This window comes from Tetrao urogallus (assembly GCF_951394365.1).
Source record: "Tetrao urogallus genome assembly, chromosome: 12".
Taxonomy (NCBI): domain Eukaryota; kingdom Metazoa; phylum Chordata; class Aves; order Galliformes; family Phasianidae; genus Tetrao; species Tetrao urogallus.
In genome coordinates, this window is record NC_136825.1 from 16462401 (window position 1) to 16481490 (window position 19090).

The following is a 19090-nucleotide window of genomic DNA, read 5'->3' on the forward strand; positions in this document are numbered from 1 at the left end:
GCGCGGGGCGGGGGCGGGGCCGGCGTCGGCCCGTAGCGGGCGCCCTTCCCCCGTGAGTGACAGAAGGCGCCCGGGCACGGCCGCTCGCGCCGAGGTCGGAGCAGCCGCTCGCGCCGCCGCCTGCCGCGCGCCCCCCCCCCGCCTCGCGCCCCCTCCCCTCGGCCGCGCGCGGTGCCATGAGGCGGCCCTGAGGGGCGGCGGCCACAGCGCAGCCCGGCGCGGAGCCCGGCGCGGCCCGGCAGGGCGACGGTGTCCCGCTTCGCCTCGCCGGCCAAACCCATGACTACGGCAAACTGCGGAGCCAACGACGAGTTCGACTTCAGGCTGATCTTCGGGGAGGACGGGCAGCCCGGGCCCGGGCCGCCGCTGGGCCCTGCAGGTGCGGTGCCGGCCGGGCCGTTGGGGGGGCGGGGGGGCGGCTTCCTGTTTTCCTCACGGCGCGGCGGGGGGGCGGGGAGCGGCCGTACCGCTCTCAGCGCTCGGGCCGGGCCCGGCGGGGCGATGAGACGACGGGCGATCAGAGGAGGGGCGGCCCGGCCCCGCCGTCGTTGGGAGGGGAAAAACTGAAGGGAGAAAAAAAAAAAAAAAGAAAAAAAAAAAAAAAAAAAAAAAGAAAGACCGAAAAACTCGGGTTGCCCGGGAGACGGGGAGGGACGGGGCCGGGAGGAGCGGGGCGGAAAGCTGCGTCCGCAGGGCGTTGTTGCCGCGGCCGCGCCGTGCGGGGCTGCACGGCGATCGTGCGGAGCTGCGGGACGGCTGTGGGTGCGGAGCTGCGCGCAGCCATGTTGGGCCGCCTGCGGGCCGCGCCGCTTCGGTGGGAGAAGTGCTCCGCGTTCCGTGCGGCTTGTGCCAGAAGTGAACTCCGGCTTTCTTAGTGTTAAGTTTTAGCTTACAGATTTCTTGGACAAAAAAAAAAAAAAAGGGGAAAAAAAAAAAGATTTTCCTTCCTTGTTTTCCAACTTAACGGGACGGGAATGTTAAAAAGCAGATGGTGCGTTTGGGAAGGAGACCTGAGTTCTGCTAGCCAAAATAAATTCATTATGGACCAGATGGACAGGATGCGTGCAGGTCGAACGGGAAACAGTGGGGATGCTTCTTGATTACAAAAAAAATTGATGGCGTTCCAATTTCTATGCACTTTCCACATAATACTGTGTTACTCAGTGAGGGATTGATGGAAAAAAAAAAAACATTGGTTGGAAGACAGGGCAGTGTAGTGGGCACAGAGGTGATGGGTCAGGAGTTAGACTTAATGATCCTGGAGTTCTTTTCCAACCTTAGCAATTCTATAATATTTGTATTTTGGTAGTATTCAATAACAAATGGTTCAGATGCTGCCTTACATAGACAGAAATTTCCATGTTTGATATGGTAAGACTATTTTTAAGGCAAGTTTGAAAATGTGACAGTTGGACCATGAAGCAGTCAGTTGCTGTAGCACTCAGTAAGAGCTCGTGTGCCTGCATCCTGTCTGCATCCCTGGCTGAGGAGCTCCTGGTTGGTGGTGTGCAGATGTGGGCTGGAGGTGGAAGGGTTGGGATCAGTCAATGGAAGCACTGCTAGAGTTCAGCCGTTAATGCTGCCCGTGTGTTGACGACTGGAATCTGTAAAAGCACAGATCCAAATTGGAAATCTTTTTATCTTTCATTTTTTCCCTCATCTGAGTACAATTGTAGAGAAACTTTTTTGTACAATTGAAGAGAAACTTTTAGATCTCCATAAGGAGAGTATTTAAACCATATGTTTCATAGCCCTATATCTCCAGCTTCAGTGATGATGGCAGTTGCGTGGCAGAATAAGCATAAGGGTATTTTCTTTGCCAATGGAAGGTCATGTTAAAACATGTAGGTCACAGGGAAAGGTGCTTAATTTGAAATAAATAATATTCAAATTGCCAAGTCTCTTGGGATCACTTGAAGACAAGTTCTTGTGCTTCATGCTGTATCTCTGGATGTTTGGGATCGCATCCCTGTGAAAGAGGTGTTGGGCACAAAGTTCTTGCACAAATAGCACAGAAATCTATATTAATGCTTTCGTTTGTGCTGAGACTGCTGTAGTGATAGCATTTAATTATTCTGGATATATGGATGTATTTATAAGTTTTTTTATTTTTAATTTTTGACTTTTTAATCAAAAGTAAGAAAATATGATCTTTCTTTCATGTAATGTACTTCTGATTCCTGAACTACCATGCAGATGTTGATCTCAGGCTGGAGATTACCTTTTTGTACGACTTTAAAAGGATAGTAGGAGGAATTAAAGCAGCCTGTTTCCCAAGTTAATACATAAAGCAATTTCAGTGGTTTTCAGTACACTTGAACCAGAGTACTTAGTTTTGTGCTGAGTGGCAGAAAATGAGATCAGTGTTCTGCAGCAGTGCTTGCACATCTAGTCTGAAAGTGGCAGTTCATATGATGGGGGGGAATGCATGAAGGATGGTTCAAAAGTGCTTAGAAGTCCATTGTGATACTGCAGTCTGCAGCATACTTCATTTAAATTCAGAGGGATTGCTCATTTCACATACCTTGTGAGCTGGTGTGCAAATTTGGTTCAGAAGCATCTCAGGTAGTTGTAAATGGTGATCAGGCACTGAGCGCATTCTGTAGCGCCTTCCTCTTCTCTTTGGTAGTTCAGTGTCCGTGTCCCAAGGAAGCAGCAAGGGGTTGCTTTCATCTGGCAGTGTTTAGCAGCCAGTACAGCTGGTGGAGTTCTGGGGATTGATGGGCTTCATCTTTCTGACGGAATAATCCAGGCCTTCAGTGATAGAGCACTCTGAAGTGAACCAAATCCCTTTGCTGCAGAACTGTTCTGTTGCAGGAGCATCTGATTGCATCTTGCCACGTTCTGTCAGCTGCACTGAGGTCCTGTAAGTGGCTTTGCCAAATGTATTTGAGGTGTCTCCACCTTTTTGCTAAAAGGAGACTTTTGAGATTTCTGCATTTGATACTTGAATATTGAAAAAATGTATATATACTTTTTTTCTGATGCCCCCACCCTGCTTGCCCCCAGTACTTCAATGCAATTCAGTGTAATTTTGAGAAGTTTGAATTTTGAATTTATTAGGCGTTAAGCAAATAAGCATTGTGGTGTCCGTGCTGCTGTTAAAGCTCATCTGTTGAGGATGAAGTTCACTGCTGAAATACTGAGCTGTGCAAAAGGGAGCAAGGATGAGTTGCTGTGATGTTTCTTAAGCTGAATTTTTATTTTCAGAGTTTATCTTCTGTTTCAAAAACTGTGCTTTTTACGAGGGAAGGGCTCTTTAAAGAACTCAGAGTATGTAGTACTGAGCTGGGAATTCAGGATCTTGTAAAGTTCTGAACCATCCAGAATTATTTCTTGTTGGTATGTGAAATGTGGGGTGGTTTAAAATCAGAGGCTGCAAGCGGTTCAATATCCAGAAAAGGAATTATTTAATTAGGAAATACAGGCAGTTGAGTGGTTGGTAGTGCAGTTCAGAACCCTGCAGAAGCTCTGTAAGAGCGAGAGGCAGGCGGAGGCCTTGTTACCCAGGATGGCTGCCCTGACCCCCAGCCTTTTGTTCTGCAGTTACGGAGGAGAAGAAATTCCTGTTACCTGCTCGCTTTCAGTGTTGGTTGTCATCCTGTGTCGCTTTTTGTTTGCTTTCACTGGATTTGATTGCTTTACTGCAAAAAGCCAAAATTATTCTCCTTGGAGTTTTTGTTCATAATATCTGTTTTATTTTCTTGGAAACTGTGAAGAAAAGTAAAAAAAAAAAAAAAAAAAAAAAAAAAAATCTGCATATTTTCCGTGACTTGATATTTGGTTAAGTAATACTGTTTAGTAATCTTGTTACTGGTACATTATTTCTCACAGTCCTCCTTACCTCCTGAGAAGAAAACAGACGGAGTTGTGGGTTGTTTGATTTATTTTGTTTGTTTGTTCTGTTTTTGTGTCCCAGTTTGGTGATGAAGTTAGTGACAATTCAGAATGCCTTTGTTAGCTGGAGCTGTGCTCCACTGAAGGACACTATAACTGGACTTGGCTCTGAGTTTATTTGAAAGCTTCCATAATTCAGTGGTACTTCAAGTTTTTTTCTTCTAGCTTAGAGCCGTTAGCTTACTGGTTCAAGGCCATTTCCAAATACCGATACACGATGCCATCGTGAATATCAAAGTAATACCATATTTTCTCTTTCAGGCTTCTGTATTTATTCTTCTTTCCCTGTGAGCACTTTGGAGCTCCTTGGGCTGCTCTGCATGTCCTGCTGCCTGTGTGCTGAGCACTCCAAAGTGATGTCTGCCACTGCATTGGCCTCAGCAACTCAGCTGTTCTCTGCAGCAGAAGCGGGCATTGCATGAGAGTCTTTTAATTTAGGAATGTAGTAGAAAAATATTAGAACTGATGACTTGTACTGAAACAATACTGTTATACTAGTCTTTACAGCTTTGCTTTGATCACTGATATCTAAAGTAACCTCCACTTCTTCAACATGTATTTGTGACATTGCTGCCAGAGGCTGTTGGTAGAGAGTAGGAGACAGGCTAAAATGTTTATAGAAGTTTGTAGTGTGCTTGAACTTCTTGTTCTTTTCCCTAAGATGGTGATTAAGGTAGGCAAAGCTAAGAAAGTCAAGTTGTGCTAGGAAAGAAAATAGTCTCATAATTAGACAGGGTGAAAATTGAAGGCTGAACGCTGGCAGTCGTGTGCTCAAGGTGCGAGCAGAGCAGGGCTGCTGTGCTGACATCCTTTCTGTGACTGCGTACTTCTGGCCCTGAACTGCCACAAAGTCTGCTTTCCTTCACCAGGAGCAGCTCGTGGGATGTGATCTGCTGGAGTCTTTTTCAGAGTCCATCTTTCTACCCACCTGTTAAGCCCTTTTAGTCCATTTAGGTTTGGTTGGCTGTGGGTAGGGGAGAAAGTCTTTGCACAGGATGGTAACTGAGGTTAATGGGTATAATTTGAGCCATTCGTGTAAGTACAGCAGTATGTGTAGGTCTGTAAATGTTTGCTTTGCTGTACTAAAGAGAGCTCCTCAGTTAATGCCAACATCAGCTGGTGCAACAAAGAAACAAATGAGCAAGTTGCTTGAGTCTCTTTCTTTTTTTTTCTTTTTCCCTCTAGAGGTAAACCAAAATATTTGTTTATTAGATATTGAGCACTAAATGTATTTCAGGAGGAACCACCACTTGAGGGGAAATTGAACTACTGCCACAGTTTTATTTCAGAAGGTGGTGATTTCTGTGACGTGCACGTGAAGGCTGATGCGCAGGGCACGATGCAAATGATGCATGGGCTGCGGTTATATGATGTGCTGGTGGAGGGCAGGGGGGCCAAGCAGCTGCAGCTGGCTGAGAATAGAGGGTCTGTGACATGGACCTTGTGACGTGGAGATAATAGAGAGGTACTGAGGAAGTACCGAAGAAAAAATTGTATTAAAATGAAATCTGGTATCAATTAAGTCAGAGTTGCTTGGGCTGCGCTAAAACAGAAATCATGGGAGGCTGACACATTCAGATGCGTTGCTTCTTTCCATACTGTGCTCACTACATGAGGTCTCCATTGTTTGAATGAAGCTTGACCAGAACGAGACCATTTGGCAAAGTACCCAATTCTCATGTGTGCTGTTGCAAGGCAGTTGTAGTTGCACGTGATCTCATGTCATAACTTTCATGGTTTGGCTCTCTGCATTGCGCATCGAGGCACACTGGTGCACAAGTTTCAGAAAGACCACTAGCTTGGCCAAGCGTCACCTATTTCATGTGAGCATTCAGCCTCACATGCCGCTCTCTGTTCCCCTTCCTCCCACCTGGATGTTGGGCACAGTGCAAGCCAGAACAAATGCTGAGGCTGGAAATAAACTTTCTTTAAAGAGAAAGTAGCTCTCTGCTTAAAATGTGACTGTCTTTTTTCCTTTTGTTTGTTTCCTATAGCTGCAAGCAGTTGATTATATCCCACTAGAGGACTAGTTAAGTAATGTTGCTGTTGAACGAGTGAGAAATAAGAGTAGATTGGGCCCTGCTTAATAGTAAGCAGCAGTTTGGCTGTTCACAGCAATAACGTAAATACTGGAGTTGTTGCCTGAAGCTGCCCTAGCGGGCCAGGGAAGTACGTGGAGCAGCGCTGGCAGTCAGCCCAGCCTGTAAAGCAGCATCCAGGTCGGTGCGCTTGTCCAGGCGTGCCGTGTGGGGCTCAGATGACAGTGGAATTTAAGATGAGTGAAATGATCGGTAGGGCTAGGTGAAATGGCAAAGCAGGAGCAAGCTTATTCCCGAGTCAGAGTTCTGTTCTGCCTTCAGAACACCCATCCGTACGGGTTTTTGTCAAACGCCGGTGGCATAGGTCGTTAGCAAGCCTTGTGAAACTGTTCAGCCTGAGGAGCTGCCAGCTGTCGGTAAGCTGGCTGGGTGCGGGCTGTGCATCTCGGCAGTTCGCTGCACGGCTGCACTTCATCATTTACTGCTCCTCTGGCTGAATATCCCACCGACATTGCCTGCTGTGGATTCTTGTCAAGGAAGGGATGATGGGGTGATGGAAATTGTTTTCCTTAGGTTTTTGAGGAGGTCTAGTTTTTGTTTTTAGGTACTTGGGGAAATGGGAGGAAAAAAGAAGTCTTGTTTGGTTTGGTGGTTTTGTTTGTTTTTTAACTGTGTAAAAAACAGTTGTAGGTGAACACATGGGCAGGTACCTACAGTTGATTCACCACCCCTAGAAATGTAGAATGTCATTATTAGCATTTGTTTGAAAAATTGCTTCTTAGATTGTTCATCACTTCAAAAAAGGAGAAATAGTTCTAACAGAATATTGCTACTTGAGGTGGGATTTTCTGAATGTTTAACACGTTTGTTGAGGGAAATATTCAGAATATTGATTTACCTTTAGGTCCTTTCAAATCTAGGCTTTTGTTTTTTAGATATGAGCCCATTGGGACTGCAGGAGGCAAAAACCTTGAATTCATTACTTAACGAGAATCTGTATTCTGTGACTGTTAACTTTAGTTTTTAGAAGCCAGTGCTGTGAGAGAGAGTTTCTTCCATTCTGTCTTTTAAATTGCTTTATATTGTTATGAGCAAATAGAGAAATGGGAAGATCGCTTAAAGATAAACTCGGCGATTAGCAGCCATTGTGCTGCACCGCGGAGGGAATTCGTGTTGTGACTGGAGGTAGCTGGGACAGCAACACCCAGTGTTACCTTCTAACTAAATTGATTTACAAAGTCCTTGCATCACCCGAAATGAAACCCACACCAAAAACAGAATTTCAAGCTGATGATGAGTTCAGGATGCTTTTACTAACTGTGACAGTGGTTTGCTGCTTTGGCTGACTGGATAAAGTGCTGTAATAATGTCTGCAGTAATTTATAAGCATGCATACGTACTTTAAGTAAAACATAACAGTTGCCTGAGTCACAGACACAGAGGAGCAGCAGAGATGGAGTAACGACACAATTACAGGTTTTAGCAGGGTCATTTGGGACAGCCGCACTCAGGTGACAGTGTGAGATGAGAATCTGTAGTTTAATACAAGGAACCACTAAAAAAATCTGCCAACATTTTGTATTGTGTACAGCTTCTTCAAATTAGATCAGAGTTCCTGTGTTTCATCGGTGTAAATTATCAGGTCTAAGTGTTCAAGCAGCAGCTGCTAGTATCTTTTGTATTGCTTGGCACTTCTGCTGGCCGGGGGAGGATTTGTTTTTGAACTGATTGCGTCGGTATCTGGTGAAGCCTTCGCTCCTGCTGGAATAAACACGAGTTATTTAGGACTCTACAAAGAAATATATAAGTTCCAGAGTTTGCATGTGGCACAGTCATGTTCTTTCTATTTTGGGGGATTATTCTGAAAGCTGCTGAAGAATTGGCGTTCTTTCTCTGACTCAGTGTTCACTTGGCTGTTGGGTTGGCTTCCCCTTGGCTGTTTCCCCAAGCACCTGCCTGGCTGTTAGATTCTCATTTCTGCTCATTATACCATGTCAGTCAGTTAACAGAGTGAATTCAGGGGGTTGCTAATTCTTCACTGATGCGAACACTTCTCATTCTGGCTCGTTTCAGTCTCTCTTTGAGATTTGTGTATGTAAAGTTTACATATTGATGAGTTGAAGCACTGAGTTATCTGTAGGGTAGGCTTGCCTGCAGTGGAATGGAAGGGTTTGCCCTGGTTGTGCTGCAGGACAGCTGCAGAAGTACAGAGTGGCTTTGATGAGTGTGAGATGTTCCCAAACTAATTTGCTCAGATCCCATTAACACCAATCTCAGCATCTGTGTCACACTCTGTTTGATCAGAAAAAGACATGCCTCCAATTCTGCTCCCCTTCTCGTACTGTATAACTTAGCTTTTCCCTGCTGAAACTTTTTGCCTTCACCACTTGTGTTCTTTTTCAGCAAACTTTCTCAGAGGCCACAACCTATGTCATCATGCTTTCCTATAAACCAAGATACTCATTTTCTTGCACACTTCTGTGCTGGGTGTGTTGCTTTTATTTTGCTGTGGCCTTACTTAAGTGCTCTGGTCATGGAAAGTCAGCTTCTCTGCAGTGCTTGCTCTGGGACTGAAGCAGACGATACATTGGTTGTCTCAATATAGATCAGGCTGCTGTCAATAAGCTCGTGGGTGTTAGGAGCTGATCAGTGGCCAGTGCAGTCATGTCGGTGTAGTTAGGTGACAATTTCAGTTTCTAGATAGAGCAGTAACCAAGGAGAACCCTTTATGAAGTCTTTTAGGTTTGCCCCCAGAAGTGAGATGGGTTGTGAGTGATAATTCAGTTTACAGTACCAACAATCCAGACAAACCTTTGGCCAGCGCGCAATTCCCTTTTTCTCCTCAGTTACTTGCTGTCATTTTGTTTCTATCACTGCTCATCTTACTGTGGTCAGGCACAGCACAACAGTTTGAATGCTTGGTCTTCTCTTGGTCCCTGCATCCACACATACCAGGTGCTCAGGGGATGCAGGACTAAGTTCTTTTACAGCATCTGGTTAACTGAACAGGTAAAATATTGTACTCTATCTGGAAAAGAGCAGTAACAACTACATGTTATTAAATGCTGTGTGGAGGCATTGCACCATGTAAAGAATCTCTGAACTGCTTGGGTCGTGTTGAGCTGACTTTCAGTCTTACACTGAACGGTGGATGAGACTTCAGGCTGGAGGGCAGCAGCTTGCCTTTAGCTGTGAGGGTCTGGTACCCTGAAGTAGGATGTCCTCTGGAGTGACAAACCCTCAGGGGGAGAAGGGAAGCAAAGAGCAGCCTTGGAACTTGCAGATTTTTAAAGCAAGAAGCAAATATTTTTCTTTCACCTGTTATGAATATTAATGGATAATCCTTAAATACCGAATCACAAGATTTAAAAAGCTTTCACTTAAAACCTTGCTTCATACTAAGCAGAAATACTGAGAAAGGCTGAGAGGGCGCAGGTCTGAACAGTGCCTTGTGCTTCCGGTTGCTGTTTTCTGTTCTTGTAACTGAGCATGACAGTCCTGCTGAACCTTACTGCTACAAGCTGGACTCTTCTGCTGCTTTTTACATTGGTCTAATCAGCATATCTCAAAGCACTTTGCAGTGAAGGATTAGGAAAACTTGTATTTTAAAAACATGGAAGAAAGTGGCAAACTGCATTAATCTCAGTTGAGAAACAAGCACGTAATTTTTTTGGAACATGCCTATGGCTTGTTTGATTTTCATGTTTATTTAGTCTTTCTTATGTGCCAAATAAAATTTAATGACTGTTATTTCCCTATTTGGAACTGAAGTCTGTTACGTTAGGGTGAGGCTTGATGTGTGTTACTCCACGGCCAGCCATTCCACTTTAAGTGTTGTACCAGGCCGTGGCCTGAGGCTTTGACTGCATGTTATGTTTTTGTTTGGTAGTGCAGCCACCTGCGGTTCCTGTCCTGGTTGCTTGTTTCTCCATATATCCTAGGGCTTATGTTACTGCACTGTAAATCAGATTGCCAAAATCATCTGGGTTAAAAATACGTCTCTTCTCATTGCCCTTCCCCCTTTGTGTGGGTGGGTGGGCAGTTACTGCTGAAAAAACCTAAGGTGGAGCTCCATCCTGCCAGCTTGCCTGTTCCTTTTTCAATGCAGTGTCAGTTGTAAACATTTGATATGCTGTATGATTCTCTTGCTTCAACTACTGCAGTTCGTTACTGTTCTGCAGTTCTACTGAGGACAGCTCATTCTCATCAGACTAGAATTTGGAAGCTTCCCCTGTAGAAAAGATTCTTTTTCTTGCACATTTCCATTGTCCTTGCTTAACACAAGAAGATGAGTAATATTGGCAAGTGAAATGCTGATGGCCTCTTGCGTATGTGACTGACAGAAGTACATTTATTTCTGTCCTTTTTGAGTAATCAGATATGCATGAAACAGAGCACAGAATCATCGAACAGGGAGAAGTCCTTCACAAAATGAGGTTGATGTAAATAATCTCTTTCCTGAAAGCTTTGCACTACTGCAAAAAAAGTCCAAAGAGGTGTTTTCCGTCTGCTCCACGTTGTCACTCCAATTGTTTTACCAATTTATGCTTTTTTATTACCATATTTGGTGGCTTACTAGTCAGTTCTACTCCTTTATAAACAAACATGTGGCTGTGTTTCTCAAGCTTTTTTGAGTTGATCGTTATTAAGCTGCCTGCTAGCACTGATTAAGCTTGTCAGAAGACAGGAATTGTCTCTGGAGAACTAACAGGTTGCAGTGGAAAGCTGGAATGAAATATCTGACTGTAGAGCTTTAACATGGTGGTGTACCAACAAGAACTGATCAGTTGTGGTTTTAAGTGCATAGTGGGAAAACAGTGGCTCTGGAGTATTTTTGGTTCTTTGTGAAGATTTTCTCTTCTTTCACCCCAAGAAAGAAGGCTGCAACTTAGCAGGATACTGACATTTTAGAAATGGAGCTTCATACACTTTTTGTTCACGTTAACAGATACTTTTGTGGCATTCTTGTAGTACCATCAAGTTTGGAAAGAGATGGTGGTGGCTGACTTTGGCAGACCTGAAAAACAGAGCAGGTTGTCATTATTTATTTTTTTTAAAAGTTTTTGGGAATGGAGATGGAGATTATGTGACTTGTGTTAGAACACAGATGATGTCTGTGGCGGTGCTCAAGTCTTTCCTGATGCTATTTAAAGGACTTGATTACTGATCCTGTTTTCACAGTAGTATTTTTGTAAGACCTGGGTCGTGTTGCACTTGCTTAGTACCTTATGGCAACTCCTATTGTCTGAGCCTGTTTGTTTATGAGCTTACAAACCTAGGATAATAAAGTGGTTTGAATGTATTTGGCATGGGGCTCGTGTTCAGACATTTGATAGTAATTGACCTTCCTTCTGTGGAGAAATCTGGCACGTTGCACAGCTGCACATAAGTGTGTGCCAGTGCGTGGCTGAGCAGCGAGCAACTGGTGGGCAGCATGACTAGATCCGAATGTGCAGTCTGATGCAGCAAGTAGTGAGCAAAGTGCACTTCAGAAACAGTTGTTCTGGGTATTATTTCATTATGTGCCCTGGTTACATTGAAGAGTAGTTAACAGCTTTGTCAGAGATGAGCCAGTGCTGTTGTAACATTGAATGGGAGCTGCTGTACACCAGCCTGCTTCCAGACTGTTGCAAATGTGTGCTCAGAATGTCGGCCTGCCCGGCTCCTGTTGTTAAGGGGAGGCACAGACACCTGATGTCGGATTGCATTGCAGGTCTGCAGCTTTATATAGCTGTTACACACTTCATGGATGTGGGAGATACGCTGCCTTTTATGTTCTCTGTGGTAAATGAGTTCTCAGCAGGGTGTGGAAAAGGGCTTTGCTGTGCTGCTAAAGACTCACCGGCTTCTGTGTGCTGGCAGCATTAAACGCCTCAGTAAGTTAAAGCAAAGCTGAACTGCTTTCTGCATTGGCTACCAGAAAGACCTTCGTTCGTAAAACAAAATTAGTTTGATGTGCTTTTGTTTGTAACCCACCTGGACTTCTGGTTTTGTTTCCTTTTCTTCTTTTTAAATGCTAACTGGAACAAATTAGTCCTATAACTGAAGTTAAACTGATTGGTCTGTAGTTCTTCAGTACTCCTTAACCTTTTATTCAGTCCTGTTTCTTTACTCTGCATTACTATTAATTTCATTAATTTACTTAATTGACTTCATGAAGAGAAGACATTTAACCATCTGCCCTTTCAAGGTCGTGGCAGACTTCTGATACGGATGGCAGTGCTTTTGTTTAAATCCTTGTGTGTTGCTGTATCTGTCTACCTAGCATCTTGCCTCCATGTGTTTGTGGTATTTTTTTATGCTTTACTTTACTAATCTGATTTATTTTCTGTTTCTTGAATGGTTCTTTCATATATTTTAAGGTTGAAGGCCTCACGGCTAGGCCAACTTGCATCTTGTCCCCATAGTGTTACTGGGATGCAGTAGGTCTCCTGTTAAGATTCCAGATGCCCATGACTCTGTTTTTGCTTTGGGCTGCTTTGTAACTCCATTTTGCCTTCTACTGCCTTTTGTGAGACTTCTGTGAGTTTATTTATTCTCTGCTTTCCCGAAGCCCTGCATTGGATTTTTTTTTCTGAGCTATTGTCTCCATTTTATGGATTGTCAGTCTTTCTCTCCTCACCCCCTTCCCCCTCCCCCCCCACTGGTTTCTTTTGCCCAAGTTGTATTTGTCTTTGTAGGCTGCCTTGTTCCTTCCATTTAGTTCGGGGGCCCATCCAGATCAAATTCTCCCTACAGTTAATATGACAGAAGAAAATTACTGGTAACTCATTCAGTAGAATTGATGAGACACACTGTAAAAGTCCCAGCGTTGTTGTTTGTATAAGCAGCTAACAGATTATTTTAACACATGGCTATGAGGGGAGAGTCAGAGGATGGTCCCAAACTGAGATAAAGCTGCCTGTTTATTGATGTTGTCCGAGAGCTGTATGTAGACTTCAAAATACATTGTCTCCACAGTCATAAGTGTGCTGCTGGGGGAGTGTTTGTTAGATTCCTAGGCCTTACTCCTGGTTCCTGGCTTCCTGTTTGTGGAGTGTGCACATGGGATAAGGGCAGCAGCCGTGCCAGGATCCTTGGAGGCAGTTTGTCACGGAGCAGGAGCTGCAAAGCTGGGCGCAGGAACGCGCCTGCTTTTCTCCCGCAGGCCTTCCCAGCCTGCACTGATGTTCCTGTGCTCTTCCACCTCAGCTCTGTGAAACGTGAATTCTGAGTGTACCTGTGTGTTTTGTAAACCCAGTGGCGCTGAAAGAGAAGCTGTCTTTAATATAGTAAGATTTCTTGATCATTGCTGCAAGAGAAATAAATAAGGCTCTTTGCATTGCTGAGAGTTTTAACCCAGCAATGTACTGCTGCTGTTCCTAAAGCTGTTCATGACAGTAAATGGTTGCACACACAGGACTGTTGATTTTCTATAACATTTTTAACGTTATTTCAGAATGTCTTTAACTGTGTGTTTCGTTTGTAACTTTCAAGTAGCTGGATAAATGCTTAGTAATTTAAGTCATCCTTTTGTCAGGATTGCCTTTTTTCTTTCTTGACCAGCTGTCCTAATACTAAATAAGGGAACAAAGACATCTGTGACCCTGCATATGAATATACCAGTAAATGTGGAAAATCTGTAACTAATTACTGCTTGCAGTTCATATTTTGTGATGGGAAACAGCACAAGATTTTTTTTTTCCCCCAAATTTAAAAAAAAATCTTCAGAGAAGATAGAGAAATGTAATTCTGACAGTGTTGCTAATTATGTGTGTGACAGGCGCGATAGTCCCTTAGCAGTGTCGTGATGCTGTTAGTAAATGCTTATTTATAAAGCAGCACATAATAGTTTTTTGTGCTCTTAAAACGTGTAGTAATAGTAATGGCATAGTTATATAAAAAGTGTTATGTATGACTGTAATATTGCATGCAACATCACGCAGTACTGAATGTTACTCTTAAATGCGTTTTTGTGCCTCTTTCAGAATACAGAGTTACAGTCTGCTTTTTGGTAGCACTGTGCTCTGTCTCCACTTGAAAATGCTTTCTTCTTGTCTCTGAGGAGATGCTTTCTTGCTTTGTTCCTGAATAATGCCTTTTAGTTAATTTTATGCTGATTGCTCTGAATGAAACTTAGAATAGAATGACTTGATTAACATCCTACATTTTTTTTCATTATGGAGAAGGCTAAAATGCATGGCTTCCTGTCTGGGTACTTTATTTGATTGTGAGAATAAATTTATTTAAAACCATTTTCATTTTATGTAGCAAGGCAGCAAACTGAGGGACAGCGTTAAAATACTGGTTAGGGTAAATGTGTATCTTTTTAAATGAGCAGAAACTTCTGAGCTGTGTGAATTGGCTAGATGGATCTTTTGCTTGATGGTAACTTCTAATGGATCTTGAAATCTGAAAAGATTGGGAAAGTGCTAATATCCTACTTGGGATCCCTTTCAGAAGAGAAAAGAAACAAATAGGAGTGGTCAGGAAATAAGGAAATAAGTCATTTCAAAGACAAGTATCTCATACTGGCTCTTAATACTGAGAATCAGGGCAAGAGTTCCTGCTTTGGTTCTATGAGACAAAGCTGCTGAATCCATCACGATTGCATGCTTTTCTTTGGAATGTATCCTGTGTTTTGGTTCAGTTTGTGAGATCTGAGGCTGTTCTGCGTTGCCTTTTTTATGCTGGATAGCTTTCGCTCAAACTTTGTGAGACTTGAAAAAGTGCTGTTGTGTGAGATGGGTGCTTACAGTTTTCTAGGAAGCCAAAAAGACCTTTGGAATGAGATTCTTTGTACTATATTTAATAATATTTCTTGCTAGGCTTCTTCTGGTTAAATATTATCTGTCATCTTCATTGAAGTTTGAGTCGCTGGAAGATACTTTCTGATGTTAAAGGAGACAAATATTACTCATGTCCTATTCTAGTGCTTATAATTGTTGACTGGTGAGATTGCAGAAAGTGTCATATTTGTTCATATTCATGTTAAGATGATCAAGCATCTGATTATGATAAAACAATTAGGAGGTGAATAAATTGAAAATAGTTATGAAAGATGATGATTGAGTTGAGCGTTTCATATTAGACGCTGTCAAGATTTTAAACCCATGTTCTGTGTATATTACATATTCAGCTACTGAAGATGTGGATGAACTGCAGAATCTGATTGAAAGCAAGATTTATGAAAGAAAACTTGAGCTGTAGTCATACATAAATATGTAAATGGGAGGGATCTAAAATAATTAGCTTTATTTTTTGTACTATAATGAGATGTGTCTAAGGTGTTGAAAAGGTGTCTGGGAAACAAAAGGGTTTTGTGTCATTTTTCAAGTAATTTACTCTGATTCAGTTCCTCTTCTTTTTCAGATCTTGAATCTGATGACTGTGCATCCATATACATCTTCAATGTAGACCAGCCATCATCTTCGGTAAATCAGCCAATTTGTATTCCTCGCCATGGACTGCAGTCTCACTCCTCTCCTCTGTCACCACCTACAAGACTTCAGAGTCATAAGAACTATGAAGGAACCGGTGAGGTACCAGAATCCAAATACAGTCCACTAGGTGGACCCAAACCCTTTGAGTGCCCCAGTATTCAGATTACTTCTATTTCGCCTAACTGTCATCAAGGGATTGAAGCCAATGAAGATGAATTGCACACAAATGGCACAGAAAATGAGTATATGGAAAGGCCTTCACGGGACCATCTCTATCTTCCTCTTGAGCCATCATATAGGGAATCATCCCTTAGTCCAAGCCCTGCCAGCAGCATTTCCTCCAGAAGTTGGTTTTCAGATGCTTCCTCTTGTGAGTCCATTTCCCATGTTTATGATGATGTAGACTCAGAGCTAAATGAGGCAGCTGCTCGATTTACCCTTGGCTCCCCTCTGGCCTCTCCCGGTGGTTCTCCAAGAGGTCCTAATGATGAATCTTGGCAACAGCCTTATGGATTTGGGCATGCCTTGTCACCTAGACAGTCTCCCTGTCATTCTCCTAGAACTAGCATTACGGATGAGAATTGGCTAAGCCCTAGACCAACATCAAGGCCCTCCTCAAGACCTACATCCCCCTGTGGGAAACGGCGACACTCCAGTGCTGAGATTTGCTATGCTGGTTCTCTCTCTCCTCACCATTCTCCTACTCCATCACCTGGTCATTCTCCCAGAGGAAGCATAACAGAAGACACATGGCTAAACACTTCCATCCATAACGTGCAAGGTCTTAATTCCGGCCTTTCACCATTTCAGTGTTGTACAGAGACTGATATTCCTCTTAAAACAAGAAAGACCTCAGAGGATCAGACTGCTACTTTGTCTGGAAAAATAGATATCTGCCCTGAAGAACAGGGTAACTTATCATCTTCCCTTGAAAATGCAGTAGATGACTGCTCTGGTTCTCAACATGCCTTGAAAAAAGATTTGCCCGGAGACCAATTTCTGTCTGTTCCTTCGCACTTTACTTGGAACAAACCAAAGCCTGGTCATACTCCTATATTTCGGTAAGTTGTAAGAAAATATGGAAGTCCTTCAGAAGGTTTCCTTCCAATGCATCCTATGTAGGCATGCTAATGTGCTTATACTTCTATGCTATACTGAGACCTCTAAAAGAAAACTTCTTTTTTAAATGAAATGTCTGCAGCTTTTGTGCATGCTTAGATTGTAAGCAGTTGCATCCATTCTGAACAGTTAGCATTTTAATACAAGTGAGGTGCATGGAAAAAGAGCATGGCCAGCAGGTTGAGGGATGCCATCCTCCCCCCTGCCCTGCCATGGTGGGACCACATCTGGAGCACTGGGTCCAGTTGTGGTCTCCCCATTTCAAGAAAGAGAAGTGCTGGAGAGGCTCCAGCTGAGGGCCACAAAGGTGATGGGGGCCTGGAGCATCTCCCTCATAAGGAAAGGTTTCATTTTTCCTGTGACTGTTCATCCTCCAGAAATGAGGGCTGAGAGGAGATCTTACCAAAGCTAATAAGTATCTAAAGGGTGGTAGTCAAATGGATGTGACTAGGCTTCTTTTGGTGGTGCTCTGTGATAGAACAAGGGGCAGCGGGCACAAGCTGGAGCATAGGAAGTTCCATACGAGCATGGGGAAAGACTTCTTTACTGTGAGAGTGACAGAGTGCTGGGTGACAGAGGCTGTCTGGGGAGGTGATGGTCTCCTTCTTTGGAGATATTCAAACCTGCCTGGACTCTTTCCTGTGTAACCTGCTGTAGGAAACCTGCTTTAGCAGCAGGGTTGGACTACGAGACCTCCAGAGGTCCCTTCCAGCCCCTACTATTCTGATTCTGAAAAAAACCCTGAATGCTCATTTTATAAAACTGGCAACACAAAAGAGGTGGAGGTTTCATTTCGTTGTATTTTCACTTGCTTCTTTCGGGTTGATAGACTTCTACAAATTGGGGTAGAGAAAATAGATTTGCGTGTCATGCTGAAGGCCATCTAGAATTCTTTTAATAAAAGGAATTCCTTTTTGAGCTTTGGCTCCAAGGGTATTTTCTAACTGTGTGGTGCTGAATTAATTGGGTTTTGTCCTTCTGTAGTTGTGTGCTTGCAGGATAATTTGTGGAGACTCAGTAGAAGGAACTAGTTCAGCTGGAGGAAGAATTCACTCTCCCTCCTTCCCATTCTGTTATTTTTTTAGGTGAAGCAGGTCTGTGATCTCTGGGACCACAGAACTTCTGGGACCACTTGGCCACAGTGCAGTAGGTAGAGTAGAAATGAGAACTGAAGTCGCATTGCTGCTGACTGGGTAGCTATTGCAATTACTCAGCTAAAAATTATCTGCTTCCTTTTTGAACCTTTTTATTGCTCTGCTAGGTTTGAAACACAAGGGGTGGAAGGGGCTGGGAGGTGAAGCTATCCTTCTGGTTTTGTGTAGATGTTTTCTAATAATGTTAGGTTAGTGTATGTAAAAGTTATCCATATGAAAACATGCTGTAGGCTTAAATGTTGGTGTTCCCATACTGCTGTGTACTGATTTGAAAATAAGGGATTGAAATAATGTCATTCTGTAGTGGCAGTGCTTGAGATTAGTTCTTCAGGGATATGGTAGATGGAGAGATGAATGTAGTGAATGAAGCAATTTCTTAGCAGGGGTAGGGGGAAAGCAAAAGCAAGAGCTAATGATTGACCTAACACAGAATGTCAGAATTTATTTAAAAGCTGGTACTTTTCAAAAATATAAAATGGGTGTACGTGCAGAAGAAGGTAAAGACCAAATCTATTGACAAGTAAACTGAACAAAGCAAGCTGTGTACCTCTGCTGCCCAAAATACACCCTGAGTATTGAATTTGTGGAAATGGTTACGTTAGCAGCTGTATCCTCAGTGAAATGTTGAACTATTTAGCATTTGTAGCCTGTTCCACTGGTGCAGTGAGCCTGCACGACTTCAGGATATTCAGGTGTTTCATTGTAAACTGTTTTGATTTTGATGCTCACGAAGTAGGGAAGCTCATTTAACTTCTGTTTTAGGAATAAAAATGAAACAGAGGGAAATCTCATTGAAGTAGTCTATGACAGCAAACAAAAGCAGGCACCTCAGTAGTCATAAGTTTGATACTAATTGCAATTCATGTGTTTATTATATATTACATGTAGGTAGCTCTGAAAGTAATGTTTCCTGTTTATTTCCATGGAACCTGCATCAGATAGAAAGAGCGCAATAATACGATTGGATAGAGCAGATTCTCAGCTACAAAACATTATTTTTCAGCACAGTCACCACTATTAGCTGTGCGTTGTCAGCAGTGATGAACAAGAGCCTGCATGTCACACTCATAAAAATGCACAGAATGTTGGTGGGGAGGTTCTATTGCCATATCACCAACATCCACCCCTGCTCTTGTGGGCCAGCATATAAAATAGGGGTAATTACTTTCAGAGCAGTCCTTACGTGCACTGTATTGCATGATATTAATGGTAATATATCTTGCAAAATATTTAATTATCGATTGAAAAATTGCAAATAGACAGTTCGTAGGATATTAATGAGTCGTGCATTATTTTATTTAACCCCTGCAACTAATTGTGCTTTTGTGTCCTGGAAGTAGGTATTAACAAGCAAAATCTTTGAAATACAATGTTAGTTTATTCTGTTGTGCCTCTCCTTGTGCAATTGTTAGATTTGTAAATTGATTAAGAACAACTTCATGAACTGACAGTTGTCTTC

At 43.0% G+C, this 19090-nt stretch overlaps 1 protein-coding gene across 1 annotated transcript in view; it reads left to right on the forward strand.

The window, feature by feature from the left end:
* Positions 1 to 279: 279 nt before the first annotated feature.
* The window catches only part of NFATC3 (nuclear factor of activated T cells 3), a gene marked incomplete at both ends in the record, with an annotated part of 50502 nt that continues 31691 nt past the window's right edge, over positions 280 to 19090 (forward strand). Inside the window, 2 exon segments of the mRNA XM_079541624.1 lie at positions 280 to 379; positions 15288 to 16419. Of these exon segments, the coding sequence (XP_079397750.1) occupies positions 280 to 379; positions 15288 to 16419 (1232 nt within the window).